The sequence below is a fragment of the Erythrolamprus reginae genome, chromosome 8, assembly GCF_031021105.1.
Source record: "Erythrolamprus reginae isolate rEryReg1 chromosome 8, rEryReg1.hap1, whole genome shotgun sequence".
NCBI classification, from domain to species: domain Eukaryota; kingdom Metazoa; phylum Chordata; class Lepidosauria; order Squamata; family Dipsadidae; genus Erythrolamprus; species Erythrolamprus reginae.
This window is the reverse complement of record NC_091957.1, coordinates 4,102,721-4,117,802: the sequence shown is the minus strand read 5'-3', so window position 1 is coordinate 4,117,802 and position 15,082 is coordinate 4,102,721. Positions and strand designations below refer to the sequence as shown.

Below are 15,082 nucleotides of genomic sequence, written 5' to 3'. Positions count from 1 at the left end.
GGGGCGTTTTTAAGCAGATGTTGGATAACCATCTGTCTGAAGTAGTGTAGGGTTTTCTGCCCAAGCAGGGGGTTGGACTAGAAGACCTCCAAGGTCCCTTCCAACTCTGTTGTTGCTGTTACTGTTGCTGTTGTTGTTGTTATTATTATTACCAACCAAGAACTAAAAAGAAATTTTGGTGACAGTGAGAATAAAGTGCATCAATGAAATAGCTTGATTCCTGAGACTGCGAGGACGGTGGGGGCTATTCGAATCTCCGGAGGGAGTTGATTCCAGAGGGCTGGGGCAGCCACAGAGAAGGCTCTTCCCCTGGGTCCCGCCAGCCGACATTGTTTGGTCGATGGGACCCAGAGAAAGCCAACTCTGTGGGACCTAACCAGTTGCTGGGATTCGTGCGGCAGGAGGCGGTCTCGGAGATATTCTGGTCTGATGCCATGTAGGGCTTTATAGGTCATAGCCAATACTTTGAATTGTGACCGGAAACTGATCAGCAGCCAGTGCAGGATGGGGAGTGTGGGTGAAACGTGGACAGATCTTGGAAGCCCCACGATGGCTCTCATGGCCGCGTTCTGCACGATCTGAAGTATGACGGTCTTGGCATATTCGGGTTTCTTATCCTACATAAACATAGAAACATAGAAACATAGAAGTATAGAAGACTGACGGCAGAAAAAGACCTCCTGGTCCATCTAGTCTACCCTTATACTATTTCCTGTATTTTATCTTTGAATGGATCTATGTTTATCCCAGGCATGTTTACATTCAGTGACTGTGGATTGACCAACCACGTCTGCTGGAAGTTTGTTCCAAGGATCTACTACTCTCTCAGTAAAATAATATTTTCTCATGTTGCTTTTGCTCTTTCCCCAACTAACTTCAGATATATATATATATATGAAAAGATTTCAAGAAAGACAGGTTTGGTGCGCTGCGGGGAATGTACTCATTGTACTCATTGGCCCAACACATTCCTTGTCTAAACATTCCTTTGCTTCTCTCTCTCTCTGGCTGACCTGTGGCTGGTTGTTTAGCCGGTCAGCGGGCTGCGATTGCGAACATGTCCAGCCCACCCCATCCTTAAAAAGCGAACTTCCTCTGCAAGAGGGAGGCAGCCAATGAAGAGAGCCGTTGGCCAAGGAGCCCTTGTGTGTTTCTGTGTGCTCTCTCTTGCAACACACACAGAGCTGCGAGCCAGCCCGCAGGCCCTCTGCCAAACCGTAGCAGCAGTGCACCCGAGATAAGGAGCTACGGGCGGGCCTGTGCGGATGGAGAAGAAAGCATGAGGAAGAAGAAAAGGCCGTCGCCTCCTCCCCGACGGGCTGGTTTTTTTCCTCTCTCTTTCTCGCACACCACCCGAAGGTTGCACCCGCAGCTGGACTCTCCCCAAGGCGAGCCCTGAGCGATGGGACGGGTGCCGTTCCTGGGCCGAAGGGAAGGGGCAGCCCTGCTAGCGAAGGTCCCAAAATCGGACGCTTGGTACAGTAATGTCTTGCTTTTCGGTGGGTGGGGAGGGTCAGCAATTGAATGGGGATGGGGAGCTTGGAGGCGCCGAGGCTGCGGCTTGGCCACGGTTGGGGAATGGAGCCTTTGCTGGGGATGGGGTGGTGGTGTCTTGGGTACTTGGTTTGCAGGCATCAAAAAAACCAAAAAACCACAACTGTCTGTGCTGGTGCAGAGTGGATTGTGTTCTGTTTAGATGCAGGTGTTTAGCTTGGTAATTTTGCTGGCTGGCCTTTCCTGAGCCAAGTAGTATCGCTGGGGGCTAGAAGGGAGGGAGGTGTGTGTGAAGAGGAAGAGGAGGAGGTGGAGGAGGAGAGCTGTGGACTCCTTGGTTGCTTCTTTACTTGCAAAGGTTTCATGACAAAATTAGGTAAGATCGAGAGGGCTGGAAGGAGTGGAGAAGGAGGAGGAGGAGGAGAAAGGAGGTAGAAAGAGAAGGAGGAAGAGAAGGAAAAGAAGAAAGAGTAAGAGGAGAAGAAGGAGGAGGACGGAAAGGAGGAGGAGAAAGAGAAGGAGGAGGAGAAAGGAAGAGGAGAAGGAGAGAGAAAGAGAAAGTGAATGAGAAGGTGAATGAGAAAGAGAAGGAGGAAAAGGAGAAGGAGAAAGAGAAGGAGGAGGAGAAAGAGAAGGAGGAGGAGAAAGAGAAGGAAAAGGTGAATGAGAAAGGGAAGGAGGAGGAGAAAGTAGGAGGAGGAGAAGTAGAAAGAAAGAGAATGAGAAGGTGAATGAGAAAGAGAAGGAGGAGGAGAAAGAGGAGGAAAAGATGGAAGAGAAAGAGAAGGAGGAGGAGAAGAGAAGGAGGAAAAGGAGGAGAAAGAGAAGGAAGAATAGAAAAAGAAGGAGAAGGTGAATGAGAAAGGGAAGGAGGAGGAGAAAGGAGGAGGCGAAGGATAAAGAAAGAGAATGAGAAGGGGAAAGAGACGGAGGAGGAGAAAGGAGGAGGAGGAGGAGAAAAGAGAAGACCCTGTCTTATATTTTATTGAACCCTGAAATAAGCCCTTGGCCTTATTGCCATGCTCTCCAAAGCCCAATTGGGCTTATTATCAGGGGATGCCTTACTTTGGGGGGAAACTGGGTAATTGGGTAATGAAATCTTCTTCTTCTTCTACTTCTTCTTCTTCTTCTTCTTCTTCTTCTTCTTCTTCTTCTTCTTCTTCTTCTTCTTCTTCCTTCTTCTTCTTCTTCTTCTTCTTCTTCTTCTTCTTCTTCTATTTCTTCTTCTTCTTCTCTTTTTCCTCTTCCTCTCTTCTTCTTCCTCCTCCTCGTTTCTTCTCCTTCTTCTTCTTCTTCTTCTTCTATTTCTTCTTCTTCTTCTCTTTTTCCTCTTCCTCTCTTCTTCTTCCTCCTCCTCGTTTCTTCTCCTTCTTCCCCTCCTCCTCCTCTTCCTCCTCCTCCTTCTGTTTCTATTATCTAGCCATTGATAAAATATACTGCTCAAAAAAATAATGGGGACCCTTAAACAACAGAATATAACTCCAAGTAAATCAAACTTCTGTGAAATCAAACTGTCCATTTAGGAAGCAACACTGATTGACCATCAATTTCACCTGCTGTTGTGCACATTCAACTTTGTACAGAACAAAATGAGAATATTTCATTCATTCAGATCTAAAATGTGTTCTTTGAGTGTTCCCTTTAATTTTTTAACAGTGTTTGTCCCATATATATATATATATTAAAAAAATATATATTCAGTTATCTTCTTTATCTTCTTTATCCAAGTGTTCATCTATCCATTTTTGCACAATCTGGCATTTTTAAATAGATCCTTCAAGACTCTTTGAAAACAGGCTGAAATGGATTTGTTTTCAGAACATGGCATTTATTTATTTATTTGATTTGTATGCCGCCCCTCTCCGCAGACTCGGGGCAGCTAACAGCAGTAAAAAAGACAAATATAACAAATCTAATATAAAAAGTAATTTAAAAAACCCCAATTTAAGAGACCAATCATACAAAGAGACATACCATGCATAAATTTTATAAGCCTAGGGGGAAGGGAATATCTCAATTCCTCCATGCCTGACGACAGAGGTGGGTTTTAAGGAGCTTACGAAAGGCAAGGAGGGGTGGGGGCCACCCTGATATCCGGGGGAGTTGGTTCCAGAGGGTCGGGGCCGCCACAGAGAAGACTCTTCCCCTGGGTCCCGCCAAACAACCTGCTTCAAGGCATGCTGCTAGACCACACCAGGAAGGCAAGACAAGAAACAATGGATGGAAACTAATCAAGGATAGTTTCTGGGCATTTTGCTAATGCTGAGAAAAATTAACCAGTGGAAATCTTTTTTTTTTTAAAGAGACAGACAGTTCTATCCAGTTAGGAATATTTCTAGCCACGTAGAGAGTTCCAGAGTAAGATTGTCTATCATTTTTGCGCAGTTGTGCTTTCTCTCTTTTGCTAGGCATGCCAAGAATTTTTGTTTTTTGTTTTTAAAAAAAGCTAAAATGGAACTGATCCCTTCCGCCTGGGAAAATAAATCAATCAATCACTCACTGCTTTAGCCAACCGGCAAGGCTGTTCAAAGCAGATAATAGATTTTAAAAATATCATATTGATAGCCTGCCAATTGAAAAGGTATTTGATTTTTTTTTTCTGGGAAAGAGAAATCACTCACGAGAGGTTTAAGAAGGAGAGGGAGGAAGTAGCGTTTTTATTTATTTAATTTATTTAATTTATTCGTTTGTCCAATACACAAATACATAGGAAGAAAATAGACATGTGGTAATATATATAAGGGTAAAAGTGAACTTAGAGGAGAGGATATATGAAAGGAAGAGAATATATATGATAGGTGAAAGAGAGGAAAGACAATTGGACAGGGGACGAAAGGCACACCAGTGCACTTATGTACGCCCCTTACTGGCCTCTTAGGAACCTGGAGAGGTCAATCGTGGAGAGTCTAAGGGAGAAGTGTTGGGGGTTAGGGGTTGACACAATTGAGTCTGGCAATGAGTTCCACGCTTCGACAACTCGATTGTTGAAATCATATTTTTTACAGTCAAGTTTGGAGCGGTTCGTATTAAGTTTGAATCTGTTGCGTGCTCTTGTGTTATTGCAGTTGAAGCTGAAGTAATCATTGACCGGTAGGACGTTGCAGCATATGATCTTGTGGGCAATACTCAAATCGTGTTTTAGGCGCCGTAGTTCTAGGCTTTCTAGGCCCAGGATTGTTAGTCTATTTTCGTAGGATATTCTGTTTCGAGTGGAGGAGTGAAGGGCTCTTCTGGCGAAATATCTTTGGACATTTTCAAGGGTTTTGGAGAAGGTTAAAGGAGGAGAGGTGAGAGAAAGAAGGAAGGGAGGAGAGAGGGAAGGAAGGGAGGTGGGAGAGATGGAGGGAAGGAAGGGAGGAAATGAATTTTGAATGCAGACTATTGCTTTTAAAAGGTGAGGAATGGAAAATATGGACTAACGTACTATTTCTAATATGTATGTAAGGTATATGCATTGACATTTGTATGGATATGTGTTGATTTTTTTTTAAAAAAGGAACGATCAGTTGGTAACTCAGCCCCCCCCCCCCCCCTTCTTCGTGGCAATGACTCATTTCCGATTCCAACAAGTGTAAAGTTGATCCCTTTTCTGGCCGAAGAAATGAACAGAGGACGGAGAGGGGAGGAAAGGATTGGAAGGAAGTGAGTTTAGGAAGACAAACTCTCAGTAGAACTTTCAACTCGGCCGCAATGCTGAACGTTTTCATTTGCAAAACCTGCTGGCCATCCATGTAGGAAGGGTGCTCCCATTGAAAAAACTAAACTAAACTAAACTAAACTAAACTAAACTAAACTAAACTAAACTAAACTATAAACTAAACTAAACTATAAACCATAAACTATAAACTATAAGCTATAAGCTATAAACTATAAACTATAAACTACAAACTACAAACTACAAACTATAAGCTAAAAACAACTATAAACTATAAACTAAACTGTAAACTGAGCTAAACTAAACTATAAACTAAATTAAATAAACTATAATTAAATAATTTAATAAACTAAACTATAAACTGAACTAAGCTATAAACTGAACTAAACTATAAACTAAATTAAATAGTTTAGCAAAACGGATGTTGAGACTCTAGAAAAAGTGCAGAGAAGAGCGACAAAGATGATTAGGGGACTGGAGGCTAAAACATATGAAGAACGTTTTCAGGAACTGGACATGGCTAGCTTAATGGAAAGAAGGACCAAGGGAAACATGATAGCAGTTTTCCAGTATCTCAGGGGTTGCCCCAAAGAAGAGGGAGTCAAGGTGTTCTCCAGAGCACCTGAGGGTAGAACAAGAAGCAATGGGTGGAAACTAAACAAGGAGAGAAGCAACTTAGAACTAAGGAGAATTTTCCTGACAGTTAGAACAATTAACCAGTGGAACAGCTTGCCCCCAGAAGTTGTGGATGCTCCAACACTAGAAGTTTTTTAGAAGATGCTGGATAACCATCTGTATGAAGGGATATAGGGTTTCCTGCCTAATTTATTTATTTATTTATTATTAGAGTTGAAAGGGACCTTACAGGTCATCGAGTTCAACCCCCTGCCTGAGCAGGAAATCCTACAGCACCCCAGCCAAATGGCAGTCCAATCTCCTCTTGAAAATGTCCAAAGTTGGGGAGTCCACAACCTCCGCTGGCAGGCCGTTCCACTGGTTGATCGCTCTCACCGTCAGGAAATTCTTTCTTATCTCCAGGTTGAATCTTTCCTTGGTCAGTTTCCAACCGTTGTTCCTTGTCCGGCCCTCTGGTGCCCTGGAAAACAGGGTGTCCCCCTCCTCTCTGTGGCAATCCCTCAAGTACCTGTATGCAGCTATCATGTCCCCCCTAGCCCTTCTTTTTACTACACTATCCATGCCCAGTTCCAGCCTAAGCAGGGGGTTGGACTAGAAGACCTCCAAGATCCTTTCCAACTCTGTTGTTGTTGTTGTTATTAAAAAAACAACAACAACAAAACAACTTACACACACAAAAAAACATATTAAAAACATATTTATTTATTTGTTTGTTTGTTTTGTTAAGTACGTATTGGTGGTATACAAAGATATAATAATATTTGTATACATGATACTAGGACAGAAGGCACTCTGGTGCACTTATGCACATATTATGGACATATTTTTATTCATTTATAGTAAATAAAAAGCTTTCAGGAGCCTCTCCTCTTTCTCTGCAGAGAAAATTGCTGCAAATTTTCTTCTGCAAATTTTTAAGGAGCCGGAATTCGAACTCGCCCCTTTCTCCTTCTGTAAGAAACGGGGCAGCCCTGGGACTGGGTTTGCATGGCCGGAATGAGACCCAACTGGTTTGCTGAGTTCTCCAAAGCCCCCACCCCAACAATCCAAGTTAATAATTATCGGGGAGAGAGATTCTCAGCAGAGATAATCGCCAGATTTGATCTCGGCAGTCAGAGATTGACGCAAGCTTTTCACAAGCCGCCTAGCGTGACCGAGATCTGGGAGCGAGCGGCAATGTTTGTACAAGCCTGCGAGGTTCCTGAGAAATTAGTTTGCCTCCCAGGGCTGCCCGTGCATGGGAAATATGCGGCGACTGGTGGGGGCGTGGGCACATCGGAGCGAGATTTTGCTCCTGCACATGCTCAGGAAGCAAATCTCACGAGGGCGCATGACATTTCGGCAATTTTTTTTTTGCTTCCGCGCATGGGCAGTGTTGTGGTTAGCTGTGGCCCAGCTCCTGCCCCAAGGACTGTGGATGTGGGGGAGACATCCATATGCTGCAGGCCTGTTTTGCCCCCGGTGGAATCTGCTGATGAAGGCTCCTCTGACCAAGAAGACATGAGTGACAGGGAGGAGGAGAGTGTGGCAGACAGCTCAGAAGGAGGTCAATTATCTAGCTCCTCCTTGGATTCAGAACAAGAGTTAATGATACAGCCACGCATGTGGAGAGCGATGCATAGGCAGCAACAACTGAGAGATTATTATCAAAGAAAATGAGGCCACCTGTGGTTGGATGGGACTGTGGTCATTAGTGAGGCTGCTATAAAGAGCAGCCTGTGGGTTTGGCCATTGTGGAGGATTATCTGATCGTGGTGTTTCATGACTGCTTTACTGACTTTGACCTTTTGTGTGCTGATTTTTCCCTGCTTTGAAACTAAACCAGAGCAAAGTGTGTTTCACTTTGTGAAAGAAGAAGGACTGTGAATTGCCTCACAGCTGCAAGCGAAGTATCACAGAACTGATAAGGGACTTGTACAAATTACCAGTTTGTTTGGAGACCAGTGCTCTTTGCTATACCAAAAGAGGGCTTGGTTTAAGTGAATTTTCATTATAAAGAACATCGTTTTGAATTTTCAAACATCTGTGTGTGTGTCTGAAATTTGTACCTGTGAATTTTTGGGAGGAGTCTACCAGAGAGCCCGACAGAACAGGCAGAAGCAAAAAATCACCAAAAATCGCCGAAATCCCACACACGTGCGCATCTTCTCACAGGATTTTGCTTCTGAGCATGCGCAAGAAGCAAATCTCATGAGAAGATGCACGGGCGCGTGAAATTTCAGAGATTTTTTTTGTTTTGCTTCCGCGCATGTGTAGAAGCAAAGAATCACCAAAAATGGCCGAAATCGCACACGCAAAGTTCGGTTCAGTAACTAGTGCAGAGGTATAACGGGAACAGGGCTGGGTTCTAACTTACCTCACCGCCGGTTCGCTTCCTACCGCGCCACGTGGGTGCGTTTTCACGCACACATGCACGGTGCCCAAAAGATAATTTTAAAAAAACATCCCACCAAAAAACCCCCAAAATAAGAATGGCAATACATGCGCAGTGCCCATAAGATAATTTTTAAAAAATTAAAAACCCACAAAAAAACAAAAACAAGATGGCGGTGCATGCACAATGGCCAAAATATATTTTTTTAAAAAAATCAAAAATAAAATCCCACAAAACCCCCCAAAACAAGAGGGCGATAAATGCGCAGTGCCCGTAAGATAATTTAAAATAAAAAATAAAAAAAAACCCACAACAAAGTCGCCATAAGATGGTTTAAAAAAATAACCCCCCCCCACAACAAACCAGAAACAAGATGGCGACTTATGCGCAGTAAAATAATTTTAAGATTTTTTTTAAAGCCACAAAAAACTAAAAACAAGATGGCGGCACAGGCGCAGTGCCCATAATATAACTTTAAAAATTTTTAAAGACCCACAAAAAGCCATAAACCAGGTGGCAACACATGCGCAGTGCCCAAAAGATAATTTTTAAAAATAAAAAAAATCCCAGAAAAACCCAAAAGCAAGATGGCAATAAATGCACATTGCTCGTAAGATAATTTAAAAAAATAAAAAAAAAATCCCACAAAAAAAAAATCAAAACCAAGATGGCGACGCATACGTAGCACCCAAATCTTGGCTTCTGTACCTGTGCAGTGTTCTGTCGGGCTCTCTGGTAGAATCCTCCCAAAAATGCACAGATACAATTTCAGACACACACACACCTTTGAAAATTCAAAACAATGTTCTTTATAATGAAAATTCCCTTAAACCAAGCCCTCTTTTGGGATAGCAAAGAGCACTCGTCTCCAAACAAACTGGCAATTTGTACAAGTCCCTTATCAGTTCTGTGATACTTAGCTTGCAGCTGTGAGGTAATTCACAGTCCTCCTTCTTTCACAAAGTGAAACACACTTTGCTCTGGTTTAGTTTCAAAGTGGGGAAAAATCAGCACACAAAAGATCAAAGTCAGTAAAGCAGTCACGAAACACAACGATCAGATAATCCTCCATAATGGCCAAACCCACAGGCTGCTATTTATAGCAGCCTCACTAATGACCACAGCCCCACCCAACCACAGGTGGCCTCATTTTTTTTAATAATAATCTCTCAGTTGTTGCTGCCTATGCATCGCTCTCCGCATGCGTGGCTGTATCATTAACTCTTGTTCTGAATCCAAGGAGGAGCTAGATAATTGATCTCCTTCTGAGCTGTCTGCCACACTTTCCTCCTCCCTATCACTCATGTCTTCTTGGTCAGAGGAGCCTTCATCAGCAGATTCCACCGGGCGCAAAACAGGCCTGCAGCATGTGGGTGTCTCCCCCACATCCACAGTCCTTGAGGCAGGAGCTGGGCCAGAGCTAACCACAACATGCACAAGAAGAAAAAAACTTTAAAAATTGTTGTTGTTGTTGTTGTTATTATTATTATTATTATTATTATTATTATTATTATTATTATTATTATTATTATTTTAAAAAGATGGCGGTGTCTAACTGGTTCAATGACATCACCAGTGGTTGCTACAGGTTCGGAGGAACTGGTCCAAACTGGAAGAAGCCCACCTCTGACATGGAAGCTGTAGTAGATGGACATGTCCATCTACCATTATCCTGGACTTACAGCAATTCGTTTAGTGACTCTTTGACATTACGACGCCACTGAAAAAAAGTGACCTGGAACTGTTTTTTACACGACCGTTTGAGACATCCCACAATCAAAATATATAGGCTTGGAAACTGGCATGTACTTAAGGTGGTTGCAAGGTCCAGGGTTCACTTGCCTCACAATCAGGAGGTTGTGAGTTCGATCCTAGGCAGAGACAGATGTAGAGTCTCCTTGCTTGGGTAGCGGGGTTGGACTAGATGACCTGCGAGGCCCCTTCCGAATATTGTTAATCCGTTAAATTAAGTTGCCCCAGCTGGACTGCAGAAATTCATATGGCCAGCAGAGGGCAGGGAAGACCACAGAATGGCCATCCAGAAGTTTGCAGCCTAGCAGGCCTCTGATGGAGAGGAGAAAGGGTGGCCCATCGTGGCCAGCCACAAGGGGGCGCTGCTCTACTGCTAGGCGCCTGGTGCCAGGTCCAGATTGCAAAATGGGCTTCAAGCGGAGTGCCAAAGTCCTGAAAAAGCTGGTCCCCTGCGACCAACCTTGGGAAACCGTGGATGGGAGAGAGGGCAGAAATGGTGTGATCTATTTTTTTCTCTCTCTCCCTCCCTCCCTCCTTTCTCTCTCTCTCCCACTTCCCCTTCTCTCGATCATTACTCAAAATGGGAGAGAGAAAGAGAAAAATATTATCTATTATTTACATCTATGAATCTGTCTATTATCTATCTATCTATCTATCTATCTATCTATCTATCTATCTATCTACCTACCTACCTACCTATCAATCTATCCATCCATCCATCTATTATCTCTCTATCTATTTTCCGTGTATCTATCTACCACCTATCCATCTACCTACCTACCTACCTACCTACCTACCTACCTACCTACCTACCTATCTATCTATCCATCCATCCATCCATCCATCCATCCATCCATTTATCTATTATCTGTCTATCTATTACCCGTGTATCTATCACGTATCCATCTACCTACCTACCCACCCATCCATCCATCCATCCATCTATCTACATATCTATTGTCTGTCTGTCTGTCTCTCTCTGTCTCTCTCTCTCCCCTCCCTCTCTCCCTATCTATCTATTATCTGTCTATCTATCTATTATCCATGTATCTACCATCTACCATCTATCTATCTATCTATCTATCTATCTATCTATCTATCTTCTCCCTATCTCTCCAATTTTGCTTCTGCGCATGCGCAGAGGGACAATCGTACGTCTGTGCATGCTCAGAAAGCCCAAAAAATTGTTGACAATTTAGGAAAAAAAGATGGTGGCACGCACGGACCAGGTTGTTGGGGGGCAATATGCTGTTTCTGTAAACCGCTTAGAGAGGGCTGTAAAAGCACTATAAAGTGGTATATAAGTCTAAATACTATTGCAATTGCTAGGTTGACTTGCTCAGGGAAGCGGGTTGGTGGAGAATCCCCGAGTCTTCGGAGAAGGGCAGCATACAAATCTAATAAATAATAATAAATAATAGTAGTAATAATAATCTCTGACTCAGTGCTCCCATCGTTTATTTAATCCCCCCCTTATATATGTTTTGCTTTATCCACAGAAAAATCTATCCAGTGGGAAGAGACCAAGATGGAGAGCCGAAAGAGTCCCGTCAAAAGCCCGCAGAAGCTCTCTTTGATGTCCTCCCCGGTCCGGGCCGTGGTCCGTCTTCGGAAGACGGCCCACGCGTTCAAAAAGGGCTATTTGACCGGAGACAAACTTCTGCAGAGGCAGATTTCCTTGGGGAAAAGCAAATTAACCAGCGTCGCCAACCAAGCCTCTTTAAACAGTTCCCAGTACTTCACTTTCGACCCCGCTGGCCCGTTCCCGGTGACTAAGCTCAAGCGGCGTAAGAAAAAATTGAAGAATCCGCGCGTGTTGTACCCGGAGAGCTCAAAGAAATACCTTCCTGCCGAGCACCGGAGCAAAGCCACGCGCTTCCTCCTGTTGTTCGTGGCCATCATTTGCTTCCAGATCCTCAACGCCATCGAGAACTTGGACGACAACCTCCTGAAGTACGACCTGGATGGCTTGGAGAAGACCATGGGGCGGGAAGTCTTCGGGCAGCCCTTGGTCGTCGAAAAGGTCATGGCGTTGCTGAAAGATTACCTGGCCACCCATGTCCACAACAAGCCTTTGGTCGTCTCCTTCAATGGTCCGAGTGGCGTCGGGAAGAGCCACCTCGGTTGGCTTCTGGCAAAGCACTTCCGCTCCGTGATGGGACCACAGTCGGTGCTCCATTATTTCACCCTGCATCACTGCCCCGTCGAAACGTCGGTCTCCAGTTGCCAGTTGGAGTTATCGGACACCATCGGAGACATGGTGGCCCGAGCCGAGATAGAAGAAATCATCCCCGTGTTTATTTTGGACGAGGTGGAATTCATGCCCGGAATTCTGTTGGAGACGCTGGGCGGTTTTTTCCGAAAGAACCAAACCAACGAATACCTCAACGCCGTCTACATCCTCATCAGCAACCTGGGAGGTGAGGAGATCACCCAAAACTTCCTCCAGAACATCTCCAACGACGACTCCTCGCGGCCTCAGAAGACTTTGGAGGAGCTTCAGTCCACTCTTCGGCCCGTCTTGAGCCACGTCCACTCTTTCTGGACGGAGGTGGACATCGTCCCTTTCGGGTTACTGGAGAGACGCCACATCTTGAACTGCTTCTACGAGGAAATGATGAGCGAAGGGATTTACCCCAACGCGAGTCACATCGAACTGTTAGCTGGCCAGCTCAGCTATTACGAAAAGGCGGGGAAGGAATTTGGCAGAAGTGGCTGTAAACAGGTGGTCGCCAAAGTCAATCTCCTTTAAGGATGGGTATCGAGGCAGTCCTTGATTTATAACGGTTCGGTTAGCGAAGTTAGAAACGGCGCTGAAAAAAAGTGACATGTAGACGATGGGTGGCGTTCCTCCGTGGTCACGTGACCAAGATTCACTTAACAAATGTGCTACTGACATAACAGCTGCAGGGATTCGCTTACTGACCCGTGGCAAGAGGTCACAAAACGGGACGAAGCTCAATCAAGTGTCTCTTAGGAAAAGGGATGACTTGCGGTACCTCCTTCTGCCGTACGGATCCCAGCGACCGGTGAGATCCCACAAAGTCGGCCTTTTTCAGGTCCCGTCAACTAGACAATGTTGCTTGGTGGGACCTAGGGGAAGAGCCTTCTGTGTGGGGGCTCCGGCTCTCTGGAATCAGCTCCCCGCGGAGATTCACACTGCCCTCACCCTCCTCGCCTTCTACAAGAGTCTTAAGACATGTTGCCAGGCTTGAGGCCATTAGATCTAGACATCATGGCCAATAAATGTGATGTATGGCTGCGATTGAATTTGTTTGATTGATTTTAATATATTGGGGGTTTTAGCTTACGTAGTGTTTTAATTAATGAGAATTGTTTTTGTATTCACTGTTTTATATTGTATCATGTGAGCTGCCCCGAGACTTCGGAGAAGGATGGCATACAAATCTAATAAATAATAATAATAATTTTGGGGTTCGGTTGGTTGTAAGTTCAAATCACGAGAGCTCTTTGCCTCAGTCGTTACAATTTTACCACGAATCCAGATGTTCATGTTTGCCACATCTGGAATCCTCCCATATCATATGACCTTTAAGCCGCCCCCGCGATCACATGATTGTCAAGCCACTCCCACCTGGTCACATGGCCGGCAAGCCACTCCTATCCCATCACATGACTATCAGGCCACACCCACAAAATAAGCCACACCCACACTGTGGCAGTAAAAATATTGGCAGTCCATCACTGCTCTCCAGATGTGACCAATGAAAGCAGCAGAGAAGAGCAAGCAGCAAATATGACACCAAGAGATTAACAAAGTTGGAAGGGACCTCGCTGGTCATCTATTCTAGTCCAACCTACATCTACAGCCCCTACATCTGCCTCTACCTAGGATCGAACTCACAACCTTCGGATTGTGACGCAAGAAGTCCAGGGGGTTGGAGGCTAAAACATATGAAGAATGGTTGCAGGAATTGGGTAGGTCTGGTTTAATAAAGGTTTAATATAATAACACAGGTCTACAAAAATATTTTTTGTAATCATCGCAGTTGTCCTTGTACTTTTCTGAATCATTTGTTTTGTTCTGATTTCCAAAATGTATATAGTTTTTCCATAACAGGTATCGTTTCCCTGATGCAGCATCATTATTATAAGGTATAAGAACTATACTGGTGACATTAAGAAAACAGTAATCTACATATCAGAAATAACGTAATAACAAAAATGCTTCTATATAAGAAACTTTATGCGAGAGAGCAAAACTGAGCATATTTTTGGAATCAACGCATCAAACTCCATAAAACAGACATATTACTTATGCTGATGATTTTTTTTTGTGTTGACCAGTGTAATATTATTATTTTACTGAAAGAGTAGTAGATGCTTGGAACAAACTTCCAGCAGATGTGGTTGGTCAATCCACAGGAACTGAATGTAAACGTGCCTGGGATAAACATAGATCCATCCTAAGATAAAATACAGGAAAACAGTATAAGGGCAGACTAGATGAACCAGGAGGTCTTTTTCTGCCGTCAATCTTCTATGTTTCTAATAAAGAAGGACCAGGGGACATGATAGCAGGGTGTCAATATTTGAGGAGCTGCCAGGAAAAAGAGAGGGTCAAGTTATTTTCGCCATCACAGGCTATAGGGCAGTGATGGGCAACCTTTTGAGCTTGGTGTGTCAAAATTCGCCAAAAAACTGAGCATAACTCGGGTGGTGTGTCACCTTGAGAACAAAACTGGGCGGCATAGAAGTATATGTAGGTAGGTAGGTAGGTAGGTAGGTAGGTAGATAGACAGATAAACAAACAAAATATAAATATAAATAAATAAATAAATAAATAATAAATCCCTTTTTTATTAAAAGAAATTAATAATAAAACAAAACCAAATTCTATTACTATTAAAACTAAAACAACCAAATTCAAAAACATAACTATTAATAAAAACAGGTGAGGGTTGGGGGTTTTTTCTGTTATTATTTAAGTGCTTTTACCATATGCTTTAAATCAAGAGTCACTTCTCTCTCTCTTTCTCTCTCTTTCCTGTCATTCTCTGCCTCAATCATTTTCTCATTTCTCTTTTTTTTCTCCCCTTTATTCTATCATTTCTCTCTCTCTCTCTTCCTATCTTCTCTCTCTCACTCTCTCTCTCTCTCTCCCTTCCTTTCTTTCCTTCTCTCTTCCTTCCACTTTTTTCTCTTTCTCT

General features: G+C 43.7%; 1 protein-coding gene across 1 annotated transcript; it reads left to right on the top strand.

Annotated features, from left to right (window-relative positions):
- Positions 1-1,103: 1,103 nt before the first annotated feature.
- TOR4A (torsin family 4 member A) lies at positions 1,104-13,884 on the top strand. The gene is made up of 2 exons (XM_070758191.1): positions 1,104-1,476; positions 11,411-13,884. The coding sequence occupies exon 2, from the start codon at positions 11,440-11,442 to the stop codon at positions 12,661-12,663; it is 1,224 nt and encodes a 407-aa protein (XP_070614292.1). The 5' UTR covers positions 1,104-1,476; positions 11,411-11,439; the 3' UTR covers positions 12,664-13,884.
- The last annotated feature ends 1,198 nt before the right edge of the window (positions 13,885-15,082 follow it).

Coding starts and splice junctions, on each gene's coding strand:
- TOR4A (XM_070758191.1), top strand. CDS start 11,440: ATGGAGAGCCGAAAGAGTCCCGTCAAAAGCCCGCAGAAGCTCTCTTTG.